The following is an 18,920-nucleotide window of genomic DNA, read 5'->3' as shown; positions in this document are numbered from 1 at the left end:
ACCGTTTGACTACAGCCACGTGCGTAGTTAAGGTTTATTTAACATCAACATATGAAAACTCATACATTTTAAATATGAACAACGCAAACAAGAGGCGTTCAGTACCACAAGTCAGACCTGGTCTTTCCCTAAATTATAAATCGTTATGTAGATACCATTCAAAATAAATCATCATAAAATGATATTATTATAACTCTGAAAATCCTCTTTACAATTTATAGAATTGCTCTCGTTTCATAACCTGGTCCAGGCAAAAACAGTGATGCATTTAATGCATGACAGCACATGGCACAAAATAAAAGACATTAAATTACGCAAGTCAACCAAGGCTGTTATTGAAATGTGAGCAAATGAACCCAAATACAGCAATTAATACATTAAATCTATGTACACGCTGCCAATCAAAAAAAAGAATGCTCGGCTCTCATGCCAGAAAAACAGGATGCTTCCCTCCTGAAAGACAAAAAATTGTGATTTAGGAATGTCTGAGATGTGCAAATATTTGGGAAAAGTCTTAGGGGGTTGACAAAGCTCCTTACAGTAGATCAGATTTTGTCATAAGGCACTGATAGCGGTGAGTCTGTGAGCTCACTCGACGACGTCGGTTGATCTTTGACATCTGGCGGGGAACTTTTGTCATTCACCTCCTCATCGGCCTGCAGTGACAAAAACAAAAATCAATAAATAACTGCTCAGACAGTGAGACGGAGAGGCAATTACAATTTGCAGGGGGCAGAAGTGCAATTGATGCAGCAACCCCAAAGTACCACAAGATGGCAGCAGAGATCTACCTTTGTCTAAATGCCACTCATCTCATTTTCACAAACTGGACTTCCTTGGCACCAAGATGCCACAAGATGGTGGCAAACCACCACCAGGTTCAGGATTTCACACGATGGCCATGCAGTTAGATATCCCGTCAAGCATCTCAAAAAAATTCAAAGCTAATTATTGTAACCATAACTCACCTTGAACTTCCCGCCTACATTTTGCTCGATGAGCGAGTAGCGATTTGCAGCAGGAGAACAGTGTGCGGCCGCCGAGCTGTGTGATTTGGGGCTGTGGGTCAGCGAGTGGCTGCGCTGCACGGCCGACGACACGGCCTGGGCGAAGCGGGATGGCATGGAGGGGGTAAAAGGCCGGGGGGCCGCAAAGGTCCTCAGCTTCTCCAAGCTTAGGCCGTAGCCGGGTTCTTTAGCCGGCAGGCTGCTCTGCCTTGTCACACGCACAGCGGGCGCTTCGGTGTCCCCCTGCACGGGAGGGTCAGGAGGAGGCGGTGGCAACATTGCTCGGTCGACTTGGTCCCCCATGTGGCCAGGAGAGGAACAGGCACCGGGGTTCTTCTCTGCTGCCGACGTTACATAATACCCCGGTGGCCTTTTGTGCTGCGACAAGCGGAAAGATCCCGGCTTTGGTTTCGTAGCGGGCGGAATTTTAGTTGCCTTGTCCTCTCCTGGCAAACGTGCTTGAGTGGAGGGGAACCCGTCATCTGCTTTCGGCGAGCTGCTTGGCGATGAAGCATGAGTGGCTTCAGCGAGGCATCCGTTGACAGTGTTTGCTGCGGTACTAGTAGTGCTGCTCAGTATTTGGTCCCCGGGGGAATTTGAGTGCTCGCCAACGTCGTCCGTGGCAACGGGGGGCACCTCCAGTGTCAACGCCACTTCAAAATATCTCAGCTTCTCGTTGGATTTCGGAGGCACCACGGTGTATGTCGTCATCCCCACCTTGGGGATGTAATTTCTGGTTAACTCTTTGGAAGGCTTCGGCTTCAGCTCAGGACGCGAGGCGGCGTCGGACGCGGCCAGAGTTTGGCACGTCTCTGTTGCTTGGCTACATTTGAGGTCGGCGTGTAGCTGCTCATCCGTTGAAGTGGCGATATCCTTCTTCTCGCCTTCCGTAGATTCCAAACCAGGTTCCTTGGCGGAGGGCGGAACTTGATCATCCGCGCATACCTGTTGCTGAGGCGGCGGCTCAAGGGGAGCTGGGAAATCGGTTTGCACCTGAGCGTCCTCCCCAGCGGGACGGGACGTGGCGCTCGCCTCCGAGCTAAGCGACGCCTCCTGGGGGGCGGCGACGTCTCCGTGAACAGAGGCAGCCTGGCTCTCTTCTGGATTTTGCAGGCACGACTGGAGGTCACTTGTTACATCACTGGAGGGGTGACCAAATTCACTTTCAAGTTGACACAAGGCCATCTCTGTGGAAAACAGAAGATGGCATTTTTTGTCTTTTTGCTTTGGTATCAAAATATAGAGAGAGAAAGAATGACACACAAAAAAAAGACTACTCCATTTACAGGTCAATTTGGCACAATAGAAATCATACCCTCCAGTTGATAGGAATCGGTGCTAGCCGGCGTCCTCTCATCGGTCTGAATACTAACCAAATCTTTTGCGGGGCTCTGTGACTGACTGACAGGAAAAAGCAAATTATAAGAATGAAAAGAATTTACAATCATGATTAAAAGAAATGCTTTTGGAAAATCTTGGATTTCGTACTTGCCATCTGAGGATAGATCACAAAACTGATCATCCCCACAGCTGACAATGAGGTCTTCTTCCTGGATCTCGCTGGCAGCTGCTGAGGTCTCCTCCATGATCTCCTCCAGTGTTTTGGTGCCTGCAGACTCTGTACACCAATCCATAAAACACTTGTGTGAAGTTGCTTGAGGGACCTACTTTAATTATCGACCAAGTTGACACAAATGTTCTTGAAATTATGCAATTTACAAATGGTGCGTTCACAATTGAGGACTCGCATTTAATTTTTGTCCAAAAATCTGTTTCTTAATCAATTGTGTTATGAGAAAATATCCCAAGCACAGAGGTAATTCCAGGACAACTGAGACAAAAACAAAATACAATCGAGCACATGATATCTGCTCTGTAGCATGAGACTATGTAAGTTCATAAACATCAGAGGAGGACAGATGAGGACAAGTTAAGGAATGTCATTTTGCCACAGTATGCGCTGAGGTCACACTTCCTCCAGGTTAATTCAGGGTTGCAACACCGTTTTTTTTCCCCGATGTAAACACACCAGGTTTGTTTTTAAAAACCAGGGCCAAAACATTAAATAGTCTTATTGTTTCTTTAAATTGCTTTTGTGTTCACTCCAGGGTGGAACTTCCCTCACAGGACTATACAAGAATGGCAAAATACGCGTGGACAATAACCGGAAAGTAACTCCAAAGGCGGCTAATTCCACCTCAATGCAGAAAAAATACACAGGGCTTGAACACACGCTGTCCTTTGAAATTCAAGGACAAATATTGGCTTGAACTAATTCCCCATTTGTTCCACATCCCTTGAAGTGGCTTTTCATATTTCTCAGTTTACACTTTGATCAAATTCTTTATTTAGGCTATCTTGAAAAAAAATAGACAACACAAAATGGGCCTTTTTGCCTCAAAGCCCCCTAAAAGTGAGTAGATTCACTCATTAAATCAAATTAAAAAGGTCAAATACGTTGAACTGGTAACTTACGTCCACTAGGAGGCACAAGAGTCACATAAGAGAAGCCAAATGGGTGGATGGGGCCCAATAAGCGCAAATGTCATGATTATTGACAAGTTATGGATGCACACAGTGATGCAAAGACAAACCTTGCAGGTTTTCTTGAGGAGGCTCAGTTTCCGGGACAGCGCTGCTCGGGGGTGTCGGCGGTTGTGGAGCCTTGCGCTTGGTTCTCTTCAGTGAAGACTCTGCAGATGAGCCGCGACTTAATCCAGAAACCTTCAACACAGAAATCAAAATTAATAATGATCTACTGTGTTATTTCAAAATGTGTCTACCAACCTCACAGTCGACTGGGGTGGTTGGCTCGGAGGAGAGGCTCTGGCGGGCGCTGAGCTCTGCGTGGCAGCTTTGAGACACAACGATGGGGGGCTCAGGCGCCCGTCTCTTCTTGGGCGCATCGCCGACGGGCGAGGTGGGAGACATCAGCGGAGGCGAGCAGTAGCCACCGGGCAAGGCCATGCTGAGCGGTCGAGGCTTGCTCACCAGAACCGGGGAAGCCGGGGCACTGACCGTCGTGGCCTTTAAAGAGCAAACATTCAACCGGGGGGGGGGGTCTCGATAAGAACTCGGCTCCAGAAGCGCACGGTGCGTGCTGGACCAATGAAAAAGCTACGTCAACAAAACCTCCCTCTCAGTATTTGCATTTGCCAGCTCATACAGTGGAATCGTAAAGTCGTAACGTCTTGTTGAACTAACAAGAGTGACGGACGAAGAGGCTAGTGAGCGCGAGGGGAAAAAGAAAAAAAAAAAAAAAGTACCTGCTCAGCAGATTTTTTGCTTTTTCTAAACTTGCTGAAGAGGCCCTTGTTTTCTTTTTCTTTCTGATTCTTGTCCTTTCCGGGCATCACCGCAACTGGAAGAAAACATTTTGTGATGGGGAGGAGTTTTGGAGAAAGATTTTCAAACAAATTTGCCTCCTACCTGAATGTGTGGGTGAGACTGGACACGCGGGAGAGTCAGAGTGCCCTGCGAGCAAATAGCGTGATAAATATGGATGGTAAACGTCCTGACAAAACGTTTTGGCTTACCTCTTGTATCTCTTGCGTAAAGCTCCCTGATTGCATAATCGTTAAGGGAGCAGGACAAGTCCAAAGGGGCCAGTGATTGCACATCCCTCAACAAAATGGTTGTTTCCTCTGCAAATTCACATTTCTCACAGATTGCCGGTAAAAGTTCAGTCAGGGGGGCCTGAGGGTTGACTCGTAAAATTGCTTTCTGGGTCTTCTTGTAGTTTATCACCATGCGAACAGTGACCTGAAGAACAGAGACGATATGATTAAATGAATTTGGGCAAAAAAAAATCTATTTAGGAATAGTCAAATGTACCTCAGGCTTTTGAGGACCAGTCTTCTTATTTTTATCATCTCCTTTAGGTTTAAGGAAGATCTTCTCCACGTCCAAGGTTCCGATGAGAGCGCTGGGCTTGAGTTTGACATTGCGCCGGCCAGCCGTGATCAGTTCCAAGGTGTAACTTGATGGGTTGAGGTGATACGTTGCGCACAGAGTCACTAACAGATCCATTAGCGGCTTGCTGAAAGACACGCAGAAGACGATATTTGCATGGCGGTTCACAAAGACAAAGGGGTGAAACCTCCCGTGCCAGTTAGAACATGCAAAGTAAAATGTGCAACATGTTCCGTGAGCGTTCAATCCGTTAGCTTATTGCTAACTTTTTTTTTTGTTTGTTTTTACCTCCCATGTACTGTGGTCATCTTTTCCGCACCGTCGGGCAAAACAACTACCAGCGAGAGATCTTTATCGACAAGCTTCTCCTTATGGTCCATGGTGAAAGGAGCGTTTCCTGGATACCACTGCGAGAAATCAGAGGAATCCAAATTCTTCAGTCCCGGTGGGGATGGGGCTTTGCTTTTGGTCGACACCCTGTTGTTGAAACAAAAAAAAAAATATTTGCTTAGAAGCTTAAAATTAGCATTCTGGTGATTGCTTCAAGGCAGACAACCATATTTGGTGGGTAAAACAAATAAAACATTTCCACTCAATCTTTGATCTTCACCAGACAGACTAGAATGGAATTGGCTCCGCTCGAGGGTGCGGCTCCATCACAAGACAGACCGTTGAGGTTAACATGGCAAAGTAGTCACAAGACAATCAAGTGGAGCTACGTACCGTAATTAGCATCATGCAATAAATTGTACCTTAATAAGGATTAAATGTGAAGATTGCCATTTCTAGTTACAAAAAAAATGCCATTTAATATGCTTACAGTACCCTCTCCCAAGGCCCCTGCGGTGGGCAAGTGGACAAGCTGAGGGTGTAGTCATCCCAGCCGCAGAAGAACCAGGTTCTTGCGGACCTTTTGCCCTGAATTATAGCCTGCTCAAGTCTCATGTGGGGGTATGCAGGAATCTGAGCAATGCAAGGTCACAGGCAGCACTGAGGCACGTCTAGCAAGGGATTATTAGCCTTGCCATTGGTGGGGGGGGGGGGGGGGGGGGGGGCAAAAGTCCTTAAAGAACTGCATGAAATCCCTCAGTGCATTCAATCAACAAGGGATGTGGATATGTCAAAGACTAATTGTTACAAATCTTCCTTTACGAAGTCATGGGTCTTTTATGCTAAGAAAAATAGAAGGGTAGAGGACAGATCAAAACAGTACTCTCGATTACAGTGGACGCTCCGAAATTCAACGGAGTCCGAACCGACCAACCTTCAACGACTACCAATGGTTAAAAAATTGGCTACAAATAAATAACTAAACTAATCAAATATGGCAGCTCTCGGGTAAGGTCGGCAAATATGATTTAATGATAATTATATTGATTTGCTGTTTCTAATGTTTTTTGAGGTTATCCTCGTGCATCTGAGGAAATTCTGGGATCTAATGGGTGATTTTCAAAAACAACCTCCAACACAATGAAAGAAACTATTTCACATTGCTTTAGGGCCACAGACAATCAGATCTGGGTGAAGCATGTGCTTCTCACAACTGTAAGCTAGCTGTTAGCATGCAAAGTAGCAGCAACGCAAAGTGGGAAAACTGGGCCTTGTGCAAGAGGACACGAGGTAGTTTACGCCTTCTTCAGACAAAGTTTAAGCAAATCAACTAAATATCCGTGCGTATAACAGTCCCAAAACTGCGTCTCATTAAAGGATCAAGTTGAATTATTTGACATAACAAACCAGCTTGTTCATTGTTTTACAGAGCAAACAAGGCAAATGAAAAACGCTATAATGGAATTTTTTTCAATTACGGTTTCCTTTACCCCCCCAAAAATATATATATATATTATATATATATTATATATATATATATATATTACATTACAGGCTGTTAGGATCCTGAACTCGCCCCCCCTTTCTGCGTAGCGTCCTGTACTTTGCGCTATGCTTACTGTCTGCTGTACGCACACTGGCTCAGTTTTGCTCCTCTTATTTATTGGGTTATTTGTTTATTATTTATTCATCACTCATTTTATTTATTTATTATTTATTACTTATTGTTTGTGCCTTCTTGTTTTTATTTTGTGTCGTCTACTTGTACGTTTATCGTGTACTCTGTGTCTCGTCACCGTGGGATGGAGGAAACGGAATTTCGGTTTCTTTGTTTGTCTTGACATATGAAGGGATTGACAATAAAGCTGACTGTGATATAGATATATATCTATAGATATATATATCTATAGATATATATAGATATATATCGCGGGTTTTGTCACGATACAATATCATATCGATACAAAGAACTACGATACGATATTTGCCGATATCTTAAAGCCTGCTGCGATTCATTCACAATATATCACGATATACTGCTCTACGATCGATTTTTTTTTTTTTTAAATAAAAAATATAGAACAATATCCTGATTTATAACAATTCATACGCAAAATCAACAAGGTACTGCAAACTCTTTATTTAGGAAATTACAAGAGTATTGTAGTATACAAAGTGCTTATTTTAACACTGAACTTTGATGTCGTGTTTTTTCTTTAAATGTGCGGCGAGATTTGTGGTGCCTGAATATTTGATTACCGCATGGCAGGATTTACAAACTGCACGTGTCCTGTCCGTTGAGCCATCTTTTCTTTGGAATCCAAAGTGCTTCCAAACGAATGACTTGAAGCCTAAAGGGGAGCAAATTTCTTCGTCTTTTTGGACACTAGCCATAGCACCAGCCCAGGAGCCGCGTACTAGTTGTCGACTCCCCTTTCACGTGCCTGCTTTGCGCACAACACAACAACGCCGGCCGCACTGCTCCCGGAAAGAGGAAGCAAGCAACAATGAACCGGATTTCAAAATAAATGTCCGAGGTCAAACACGGCGATATAAATCGATGTTTACCTTTAGCATCGATGCCAATAAATCGTAGAGCATTATATCGATTAATCGATGTGTATCGATGAATCGTTACACCCCTAATATATACATACCGACATCTCAAGAGAGCTCACTCCAGCGGTTGGCAAAGTGCATTACTGCCAGTGGCCACCCTCTTTGACATACTAAAAAAAAGTGGCAGTAGGCTAAGGTATCAAAACCATTGAGGAGACAGGAAATTTGAAAAGTGAAGAGACTGTAGCAAAACAACACAAATATGTCTGCCCTTAAAACATCACGTCTGGTGCAAAGTCCTGATTTCTAGGTCCTGGTTGTTTATTTGACTTTGGAAATATTTGTTGGGGGGTCAAAATGAACATTCCGAGGTTGGGGGTTTGAATCCAGCCATGGAAGACTTCAAATTCTCGATTGAGTGCTATGTGGACAGTGACGTATCTGTCACACATTCAGCAGGTGGCAGCTGCTCAGACGAGGGCGTGAGCAGTCGTAATTTTTTTCTAAGACGGCAAGCATGTCACAGCTTGACTGCCGCTTCCCATGCTCGCAAGCGAGTCACACCAACACGATACGCGTACTTGACTACAGACCAGGAAGTCGTAATCACCTCCTGTCATTGTGCCGCCTCGCCGCTTTCATCATGCACGGATCTGCTGCGCTTCAGGAGTGCAAACAACATAAAAACAAACAGGCTCGGCGACCACACCAAAGACTACAAAAGTCGTATTAAAAAAAAATGCTGTAGGAAAAAAAATAACACTGGCAGGGATGTATTAATTAACTGAAGTCAAGTGAATTATTGTTGAAATTTGTTGTTGTTTAAAAAGTATGAGGAGTTTTTTGGAGGGCGGAAAAAGCACATCATGCAAAGTCTTCACATTCCAAACATTTGGTTCCAGCTGGCACCATCGCGTCCAGTCAGAGTGCTTTAATCAAAACAAAATAAGCAACTGAAGATTAACAAATAATCTAATTTACTTTTTTTTTTTTTTTTTAAACAGCAGAAGAATCAAGTGTACCAAAGCTGTTAAACGCCACTACACAAGCTCCAACACGCCGACGTGTCTCCAGCTCAGTTGGGAGTCAAAACAAAATTCGACCTCCTGTGCGACTCGAGGAAAAGTTGCGTGGCAGCCCAGCCATGGTATTTTAGACATAACGCTCAAAAAATGTGGAGAGCAGGTGTGACGCTCCTGCCAACATTTCATCCCACTCTTACCTTAACTCAGAAAACCTTCATGATATCTCCCGCGAGCTGTCAGATGGACCGACTGCTATCGAGTAGAGCCCGAAAAGGCCCACCTTTGTGCCACGCCTGAGCCGCAGTATCACAAACGCCTCTCCTCCAACTAAATCCTGCTCGGCGGGCTGGGGAAAAGCCAAAGCGCTTGTATGTTGATAGCACTCCCCCGCGGTCACGACAAGAAAGGTGTAAGCGGCTTTGTGTAGACATGAACCTGTGGGCGGGGCCACGGGAGCACTGTACATTCCAAGCACGTGGCTCTAGATAAATACAATGTTGGTTTGACCGTTCCGCTCTTTCCTAATCATGACTGACCTAATCAGGCTAGAGTTGCTTGCGTTAACGGAGCAAAGGGGGGTGGGTTGAAGGTTGAAAAGAATCTGGGAAACGTCACCGCTCTCAAATGTAATTGAATCAGGCTGTTTAGAATTTGTTTTCATTGAGAAATGTTTTTGTTTTTTTTTTTACAAAAAGCCACACCTTACCTCTTAACAGTGACTCACTCCGAAATCATGTCAAGGGCTCGTCTGTTGAGCAAAGACTGGCGCAAAAATAACCACATCATTATATCAAAATACACCCAAATCATAGAATGTGTCATTTGAAAAATATATTACGGCAAATTAATATAACTGAATGATTAAAAATAATAATAATAATAATAATATTTTGATAATGCGCATGCTTTGACGCAAATCAATTCGACACTAGTTCATTTCAGGACTCCTGAAGTGACCGCGTGCATTTCTGAGAAATCGGGCCAACGCGTGAGGCACAACCGAGTGGGGTTAAAATAATTCAATTTGGATTAAAGATGGATTAAGTTGACTGTGAGCGCAGCAAGAGGAGGACATCGGTATGCAGGCGGGGGGTAGCGGGGGTCTTTATTGCAACAGTCCTATTTTGAAGAGGAAAAAGACAACTCTAGATGGATCATCCAAAGCATGCAACGTTTTACCAGATTTGTTTGAGCATTTGCGAAGTGGGGCCAGCACACTTGAGACTACCTTGTGACTTTATGTAAGTGGATGGATATTAGAACTGCTACCTCAGTAGAAACATTTAAGACACGTTTAAAGACACATTGATATGGCCTTTAATTAACCTGTAGTGGCCGATTTGGCTGGAGTTTGTTTTCGCTACCTCTCCCCAGCCCCCCCTCCCCGGCTGGGGAGGTGGTTAGGTGACACCCAAGCTGACAGTGGCTATCTGGATTCTCGTGGACCAATTCAGGATGGGGGAACTGCAGCTCAACCTCCTCGAAGACACTGCCAGGACAATTGAGGGCTCCTCCGGCAGCTCTTCGCTTTGACTTGGACATCCACTTTTTCATTGATTTTCATATTGTGTATTATTTGTGCCCTCTCTGCATCCATTGCAATCTGGTGATCCTGAAAGGGGGATCCTTCCATCTGTGGTCCCTTATCAAGGTTTCTCATTTTCCCCTGGTAGTTTTTTTTTTGAGTTTTTCCTTGCCCTTTTGGGAGCTTAAGATCAGGGGATGGTTTGAGAATAATTGTCAATTTTTGTCTATGTGAAGCCCTTTGAGACTGCTTGTGATTTAGGGCTATACAAATAAACTTGACTTGACATGTCTTGTGAATTTAAACCTAAGTTTGATTTGAGGGCCTTCTCAAAAACGTTAAACGAAAGGTGTGTTGAGGTTACGTTAGAGTGTGGGAGTGGGGGCGGCGCTTAAGAGTCGCACACGCGCACACACCCACCCACACACACACACACACACAAAGAAGCGGGAGGATGGTTGATCCCTGAGGAAAGACACAACACAGCGGGACCATGAGCCGCAGCTGCTAATTTGGTGAAAGGCCACTCAACTGTAAACACAAGCTTTTAAAACGAGGCCCGGAAAGGCCATTTATTCAGAAATTGTAGAGGACGGAAGCAGATTAGAAAAAAGGGACAGAGGAACTCTGGGAACTTGCAACTTCCTGTTTCAGTTATTTATTAAAAAAATTCTCATGAGCAGAAATTTAAAATTCTGCCCAACTTAAAATTTGAAGCTTGAGTGTGTAATAATGACAACCAAAGGGGCGGTGCTTGAAGCTCAGCCCAAAAGACAACTATCAAGTCGGTAGGGACTGAAAACTGTCAGCCACAAATAATGTTATTTATATGCACAAATATCGCCTTCAAGCACTGATAATGAAGGTCAAATAAATTCTGATAAATGTGTCGTGTAGAATGCTGGAATGTTATTTCAGATAAGTGAGCGTTTCCATTAGCGGCGCACAAAGGGCTAATTCATGCTGCCTTTTTCACAGGCCGAGAGTGGGAGGAATTTAACCGGCACGTCCTGGAAGGGATTTGTTCCAGGAGTACGACTCGTGCCAGCGTTGGACATCGATCTGCACGGAAGGTCAAAAGGATGGAGTGCTTATTGTGAATACACAATTGTGCGCAAAACAGAAATCTTTTGATCAGGGGTAAAAACAGCTGTCTTGATAATGCGCGTGACTGTGGACGCCACACAAGTAGTCTTTGGTATTTACGGTCAATGCGTTGGCGCCGGCGTGGTGACAAAGACGAGCCATTATTCCCGGGGCCTTTGGCTCGGCGCCCCGTGCTCTGTTCAGATCCCGTGAGGCAGAATGCGCCCGTGTGATCAAACGTCCCCATTTTCACTTACTGTACTCAAAAAGCCTTAGCGTGCTTTTTTAGAGAATGATCAAACATGTTTTCAACTGTCCTGTAAAAAGGACAACTTTTAATGGTTTGTAATATTGGACAGCTTTAATGCGTGTCAACACATAAGACAGGAAACCCAACAAGCAACAAATCTCTTCTCTTGCCTCGCTATGCCCACAGGCTCCGCGCATCTTTGGCATAACACGAGTCATCGGACCGCCCGCGTGTCCACAAAACAGCTGTGGGGATTCGCAATACCTTAACTAATTCCACATTCTGCCCCGAGGAGAACCAGTGTTGGCACGCGAGATCATTCTTTAGTTCAAACTTCGTCCAATTAGTCCACGCCATGGAGAATTTTTGACTGAGAAGTTACAATTTGTAACATTGGCATTCAAGCACACTTAGGAAATAAATTATGGAAATAAGCCTAATTATTTCGATTGAGAATAAAATCACAATTAATAAAACGATGATTTTTCAGTTGGGATTAAAATCACGATCAATAAAATTTTGTATTTCATGTTATATCATATAGTGTTGTCATAACAAAGAAATGGAGACGTTCACAGGTACGTCCCGCCACTGTCCCCTCTTACATAACAGCTACATGCGCAAACGTGCTAACAATGAATACGGCTTGGAGCGGAGCCAACCCGGTGGCTCTGGCCAGGGTCACTATTTGTGCAATAAATGAAGAATAACACGTGCAGCCTTAACTTGACGGCCATCCACAAAATGTTGGCTCGGGAGACCGCGGAACATGTGCCATCCCGTTTATAGAAAAGGGTGGCTAACTTCTCTAAATAAACCGCAGATTTGGCTTCTCCGCCGCACTCATCTGAACTGACTGCACGAACAGAAATCAAACTGAGAAATGACTTTGGTAAACTGTGAAACTCTACAGTCAAATAAACTCACATTTTGATTATAATTCTGCTGGGGCTGTGCATGATGTCATAACGCTGACACAAAACGCTGACAAGTATTTTTCTTTTTAGTTAGCTTTTTGTGCCTTTCGATGACAGCGACTTCAATAATAATTTTCCCCCTAAAAAAATGATAATGGCAGTTAACCTGGAACCAATTATATGTATTTCTCCATTATTTCCTATGGGGGAAAAATATTTCGAAATGCAAAGAAATTGGATGTGGACTATCCTCTCCAGAATGGATTGTGTTTCTTAGAGGTTCCACTGTGTGTGAGAGCCTGTACTCTTCGGAATGGAAAGTTTGCGTCAGTCAAAAACTCCTACTCTTCCCCTCACCTTCAATTTAAACACCACCAAAAAAAAAAGCTGCTCTATCTCAAAGTTGCCAAAAAAGCAAGTAACAAGCTCTGGAAACTCACTCCTCCTTTTTTAATGACTTCAACCGCTGGAATACAGGCGGCTGACATCATCTCCCTGAACCAAAACTAATGGGAAATTCCATCATGTCCTCTGCTAAAACTATCACGTGTGACAATTTGGGATTTTGTTTGCGGATATACAAGCAAGCACATCATTTATATAAATTATGAGGGTGGGGGGTAGAAAGGATCATCCGGTTCATGACGGCAACAGAGGAAGCAAGAGTGTCGTTTGTGCCTGCTAAATATTTCCCATGACCTCAACATATGGTCAAGGCAAATTCTCACTAAAACTGGGAGAGCAGGAAATGGGGGGGGTGGTGGCGCATGGGAAGAGGTTGTTCAAAGATTGTTGCAAACATCTACAACTGCGATTTCACAGAGATGCGCTCTGCGGAAGGAATGTTAGTCGTGTCGATGACCTTTTTCTCACAAAGGTTGCTTTGTGAAGACGCGCTGCCGCCGAGGACGGCTCGGTAGGGGTTTGCAAGGACACACCTATGCGCCGTTCATTTAGTCATAAATAAAAAGAGCCCTGACAGCTGGTGAGAGGAGTGACAAATCCCACAATGACAAATGAGTGCTTGCTGCTTACCTCTTCGGAGAGCTGCGTCGATGAGGCTGTGATAAATGATCATCCATGACTAAGCTCATCGGCTTGACAAAATTTACCGGACTGGGGGGAGAGAAACTATAAGTCATGCTTCATTCTCGGCTTGAATGTTGCAATACGACAGACATGCTTTTTTCGACCATAGACTGAGATGATGAAGGATAAATAGCAGAAAACAGATAGATGTATTTATATAAAGAGAAAGAAAAAGCATTACAGATAGTTGAGATATATCACAGGTGTCAAACTCAAGGGAGGAGGGCAGATACGGCCCGGTACATCATTTTCGGTGACCCATGAAAGCTTATTTTGTGCATTGAGTTGAAGTTTTGAGCTAAAATCCCCGTTAGATGTATAATATTGAGAGTTTCATAACAAACATTCATCAGTTTGTTGTGTGAATGAGGCGATCATACAGTTATTTGGGCTCACAATTATAGCGGCCCTTCAAAATAAAAGAAAGCTGTACGTGACCCGTGAGTTCGACACTACTGAGCTAGATAAGAAAGTAAATCTGAAGGGCTGGAAAGTGACAGATGGAAAGAGGTATGAGATACAGAGATAGAAAGTGAGAGATGGAGAGCTAGAGATACAGAAATGGCGATGACAGACGGCGCGAAACGATATACATTTTTATAAATATGCTTACCATAAATGCATTTGTTTTTCATGACGTTTTTCCACATCCATGAGTCGTCATGAAGATGCGAGTTTGCTGTAACCCGCCACCAACATCAATTTGAGCAGGGAAAGGGGAGCCTCATTCTTCCTAGTTCGGCGCCTTTCTCCTCTTCAAACAAACCCATCCCTCTTTGTTTTTCACCGTCTGACATTCGGAAAGTCAACCAATGCTGTAGTCGACAGTGGTAACTTTTTTGGGGGGGCTGCAACTTACACGCTCCAGAAGACGCTGCCTGTCTGCCTGCCACACCGCAATGTTAGGCTGTAAAACAAGAAGTGGGGCGTCCCTCCGTGCGGTTGGCATACATCCTGGCGAGGCGTTTCAATCAAATACTTAGTGTAGCGGGTGACACACAAAAAAATGGAGGCACCTCGCAACCTTGGAAACGTTCACGCAAACGCCCAAAAAGTGCAGTTTAAGGCAAAACACACAAACGGGAATTCTTCTTTGCTGGTTTTCTTTTTATGAGCGCGTTAGTGTGTAAACAGTGACTCCTTGTGGTAGGTAGTGGGAACGCAGCCATTCCCTCAATTTACGGAAAAATGTTTCAAACTTTTTTTATTAAGTCGGTGAAATCCTCAATCTGGTGAATTTAATTTACATTTTTGATGTTGCAGTAGTTCTCAAACGTTTTACACAAAGTACCATGTTAAAAAAAACTTAGGCCCCCAAGCCCCTTATGTTCAACAACAAATTCCAAAATAATTCAGTAGCTTACTCGGGCCAAGTGGTCATCATGAAGACAAAAGTTGTATTCCTGAAGATTCACAGAAAGGCAGTGGACATTCTTAGAAATAGTAATAATAAATTATTTTATAAATTATTGTTCAGCTCCTTGTTGGAGATCAGCAAGTTGTGCAAAGAGTACAGAGGCAACAAAATCTAAGTAACCCTGCCTGTTTGTGAGTATTTTACAATAAAAAGATCTTCTATGTGTACTACTAAACATAAATTAAAAAAAAGTATATGTACAGAAATAACGATAACCTTAACTGAATATACTTATAGTGTGAAACCCGGAACTGTTCACCTGAATAAAAAAGCTTGTACCATATTCTACTGTATGGTTCATTGTACCTTCTGCCATCTTGTGGATTTGAAGAAAACTGCTATGTAGTCCAAAACTACATTTCAGCGACTTCCTAAGTTGCAGTCATACGGGCGCTTGAGTGCCAGAGAAATTGGCATCACGGCAGTAGAACATCTCCACGCCATGTGAACAGTCTTGAGGGTTGAGGACCGTCAGCATCAATCCGGTTATCATGACAAACACCCCAAGAACAATCAACATGGCGGGGATCAAGTTTTCACTATGATACCAGCGTCCGGGGGAGAGCTTGATGAAGCAAGCGGAGGGGATGATGAAGATCAGAGGGGTGGCACTCAGGGCACCCTGTTTGGCAGAGCGCAAAAGAAATGAAATGAAATAGAAAATAAAATGCTTTATACATTATGGGAACTGTGACTTACACTCAACTCCAAAACGATTCCCAGACAGTCGTAGGCCAACGATACCGCTGTACACGCTGCAACTATGATCACCGTTACAGACATGTGTTCCACTTTTGAAAGCTCCCGACCAAATATGGAACTTGAAACCACCTGAGAAGACGAGAGTGTGGATACCAAGGAGCTTTTTTTTACTACTACGGTTCTGAGGTTGGCAAACTCGGGTCATTAGGTGAAGCCAAGAGTTGAAAACAAACATGGCGCATCAGCATTTTTGTGTTACGCTGCATATAAGCGGAAAAAAATACTTTTTGAAAATGTTTGCTTTTCCTTTTTCCATCTTACCTCTCGAGTAACAAAACACTCCAGTGGAAACGTCATGATGATGCTGAGGCCAAAACAGAAGCGACCGAATGTTGCCAAGTTATCATTTCTGCAGTAGTTCTCAAATATGTCCCCTTGCCAAACAACGACAAAAAGCCATTCAGTGCGAGACGTGGAGGAAAAATCAACATGCTGATATTCACACATACCTTGCGTGTAGCCCGTAAAGGTGACATAACCTGCCAAGGCGAATGTGGCGCTGATTATTAGCGACGAGCCGACCGAAACGTGAGTGACCCGAGTCCAGTTGGTTAGCGTTGGCTTCTCCAGGGAGGCGTAGATTAAAAAGCTGTTGTGGTGACAGATGAAGGCTGAGGGACAGATAAAATCACAACTCCAACATTATTGAAAACAGTTACTTAAACTTTCCACAGTAAAAAACAATCGAGGCCTCATGTGATCTTTGCTCTTATGGAGTGATATTCAACTGTATGTTGTTGACAATGTTTCCTTGGGGCAGCCACCGTCAATTTCAGGACAAAGAGGACCATTCCAGCCTCGACTCTCCTTCAAGGGATTTGTTTCTGTTTTCTCTTCGCGGAAAGCAAATCCCCCTACTTAATGTTGACGCATCAATGCATTTGTTTCACGGCTGTTATATCCCCCCTCGAGACTTACTTCACAATGAAAACACAATTGTAAATGGAAACTTCTGTGAGGGAACAAACTGCTTTTTGTCTCACGTGTCGTCGATTGCAATTTGCTATCGGCAAACAACAATTTTAGTGGTTGGAGTGTTTTGATCTCTTTTCAAAATATTTCATGATCTACTTATCAGGACAATGAAGCAATTCTTTAAAAACTACTGGAAAACATTCAAGATGGTTTTCAAGGAAAATGGGAGGGGGGGGGGCACTCACCAAAAGACATGACGCCGACTGCTTGAATTGCGTTCCACTTTGCGAAAAGCCACGCGCCTTCCGTCGGGGGACTGAACGGGAAGCCACAGTTGTGTTTAGTCGTGGTTGCGATATCAACAGTTCATCAATGTAAACATCATACATTTGAGGTCCCAAGGTGGCTGCTCTGATGATTACAATGACGACGATGATTGCTGTCAGGATCATCGATAGGAAGGACACCTTGCCCAGTCTTCCGATATTTCGATAAAGTGAGAGAGGCAGCGTGCACAACACGGTGGACAGCACGATGACAAAATGGCGATCGGCCAAGATGTGATCTGGACCAACTGTGGACAAAAGTCATTTTAGGTACTTTTTGATTTGAAACGGAGAAATGGGAATACTGGTAGTGTACCTCCAGGAATTCTCTGAAACACTTTGGTCAGTGTGTCTCCTGTTGTTATATTGTAGCTGATCATAGCTGGAAGGGGGAGAGAAATTAGGAGCCTTAACACGTGCAGATCACATTCACGTTCTACCAGACAAAGAAGATTCTGGTCAACGTGACTTACCGATAAACGGATACAGGAACTGCAGAACTGATAAAACCAGGAATCCTGGAAAACCAAATGTGCTTTGGACCAGCGATTGATAGCTTGTTGTCCCAGACAGGTTGCCTCCTTTAATGAGTAGGATGATCGTGTAATCTGGTTAAAAAAGAAAACACACACACAAGTATGCAGTCACTGCTCTGATCCAAATGAAGAGTTGAAAATGATGCTTTTGCTCACCTGTGATAAAGGCAACAATGATGAGAAGCAAAAATCCAAATGGGAGCCCTGCTTGGTTCAACGCATACGGTAAACCTGGTATATCAAATATATTTGTTACAAAAAAAATTCTTAGCAATTGGAAATAACATTAGGTCGACTAAATATAAACACAAACAAGACTCTGTGGTGTCTTTTAATAGTTCTCTGCTGCCAGTGTTGATTCACATGCTTTTAAACCGATTTTTGAGGAATTTAATTACTGTATCAGAAAAAAGCAAAAATTAAAATTGTAAAGTCATTTCAACCACAGAGTCATCTGACGATATTGAGTGCATACATCAAATCTCAGTGCTGCCTTTAGCCTTAAACTGAGGTTGCCGAGATTGCGTGACACAGAAATTTAGTGTATTTTGGGGGATGGGGGGTGAAAGAGTTAAAACGGGGCCCAAACAGGCGCTGGTCATATGATCAGGAGCTTTTACACAGCCTTAATGTTATGCAAGCTTATTGACACACCAATTTTGTAATATGTAAATATTAAAAAAGCCATCAAAGAAATAACCACTTAATCAGCAAGGGATTTCAATGAACAAGTTGAGAAACATAAATTTAACCTTACCTATGACCCCAGAGCCAATGATGGAATTAACAAAATTAAAGCATGCTGATATCATGGAATATCTTCCTTCCCTTGTGCCCTTTTGTGAGGAAATTAAAGGGATTCCTTGTTCATTGCTTAACTGGAAAATAAGAAAACAAAGCCGTGATTTAAATCAGAAAGCAAGCTCGTGTTGTGTGTTGCATTTGGGATTACCTGCTGAGCCATTGGGAGCACCTGCTGGGCAGTGATGATGCTGTTGTTGCTTGCTTGAGTCGCTCCAGTAAGGAAATGTCACACTCATGCTGCGAAAACTTGCTTTCTAAAGCCACTCAAGATTGGTGAAACGTCTCAGCAACGCCCCCAGCAGGTTGCGAGTGGAGTCAAACTGTTCAAGAGCAACAGGACGGCGCCTCCCAGCCGCTGCATTTTAAACTTTTACTGCACGCAATAAAATCTGGCATTAAATGATTAGAAATATAAGTGTATTGTAAGTTGGACTCGTTTTAGCTCAGAAAAGGGAAATAA

General features: G+C 43.6%; 2 protein-coding genes across 5 annotated transcripts; both read right to left on the bottom strand.

Moving 5' to 3' along the window:
* Positions 1-4: 4 nt before the first annotated feature.
* cobll1b (cordon-bleu WH2 repeat protein-like 1b) lies at positions 5-14,806 on the bottom strand. 3 transcript variants are annotated; one of them, XM_061286626.1, is made up of 15 exons: positions 14,560-14,806; positions 14,314-14,490; positions 13,647-13,727; positions 5,208-5,396; positions 4,842-5,046; positions 4,544-4,769; positions 4,437-4,481; positions 4,274-4,368; positions 3,795-4,034; positions 3,602-3,731; positions 2,496-2,625; positions 2,323-2,408; positions 969-2,194; positions 540-656; positions 5-453 (listed from the first exon to the last, which is right to left on the bottom strand). In XM_061286626.1, the coding sequence occupies exons 2-14, from the start codon at positions 14,352-14,354 to the stop codon at positions 546-548; spliced, it is 2,805 nt and encodes a 934-aa protein (XP_061142610.1). In that variant the 5' UTR covers positions 14,355-14,490; positions 14,560-14,806; the 3' UTR covers positions 5-453; positions 540-545. The 3 variants fall into 3 exon arrangements, with proteins under 3 accessions (XP_061142610.1, XP_061142611.1, XP_061142612.1); XM_061286627.1 differs by lacking the exon at positions 13,647-13,727 and having other exon boundaries at positions 14,314-14,806; XM_061286628.1 differs by lacking the exons at positions 13,647-13,727; positions 14,314-14,490; positions 14,560-14,806 and adding an exon at positions 9,031-9,293.
* A 115-nt stretch (positions 14,807-14,921) lies between these two features.
* On the bottom strand, positions 14,922-18,720 carry slc38a11 (solute carrier family 38 member 11). Of its 2 annotated transcripts, XM_061287326.1 has the most exons (11): positions 18,609-18,720; positions 18,414-18,534; positions 17,813-17,887; positions 17,594-17,728; positions 17,437-17,502; positions 17,182-17,368; positions 17,040-17,110; positions 16,329-16,490; positions 16,141-16,253; positions 15,817-15,948; positions 14,922-15,739 (listed from the first exon to the last, which is right to left on the bottom strand). In XM_061287326.1, exons 1-11 carry the CDS (start codon positions 18,618-18,620, stop codon positions 15,500-15,502), a joined length of 1,314 nt encoding a protein of 437 aa, XP_061143310.1. In that variant the 5' UTR covers positions 18,621-18,720; the 3' UTR covers positions 14,922-15,499. The 2 variants fall into 2 exon arrangements, with proteins under 2 accessions (XP_061143310.1, XP_061143309.1); XM_061287325.1 differs by having other exon boundaries at positions 16,141-16,490.
* Between the last annotated feature and the right edge of the window lie 200 nt (positions 18,721-18,920).

This window comes from Syngnathus typhle, linkage group LG9, assembly GCF_033458585.1.
Source record: "Syngnathus typhle isolate RoL2023-S1 ecotype Sweden linkage group LG9, RoL_Styp_1.0, whole genome shotgun sequence".
In the NCBI taxonomy this organism is placed as follows: domain Eukaryota; kingdom Metazoa; phylum Chordata; class Actinopteri; order Syngnathiformes; family Syngnathidae; genus Syngnathus; species Syngnathus typhle.
Note: the sequence above shows the minus strand (reverse complement) of the source record. Positions and strands in the feature narration are given on the sequence as shown.

Coding starts and splice junctions, on each gene's coding strand:
- cobll1b (XM_061286626.1), bottom strand. CDS start 14,354: ATGGATGTGGAAAAACGTCATGAAAAACAAATGCATTTATG. Junction 3,732..3,794: donor CCACCCCAGTCGACTGTGAG/GTTGGTAGACAC, acceptor TCTGTGTTGAAG/GTTTCTGGATTAAGTCGCGG. Junction 2,626..3,601: donor TCCTCAAGAAAACCTGCAAG/GTTTGTCTTTGC, acceptor ATTGGTGTACAG/AGTCTGCAGGCACCAAAACA.
- slc38a11 (XM_061287325.1), bottom strand. Junction 16,491..17,039: donor AGTCGGCGTCATGTCTTTTG/GTGAGTGCCCCC, acceptor TCTGTCCCTCAG/CCTTCATCTGTCACCACAAC. Junction 15,949..16,140: donor AGTGTTTTGTTACTCGAGAG/GTAAGATGGAAA, acceptor TCGTCTTCTCAG/GTGGTTTCAAGTTCCATATT.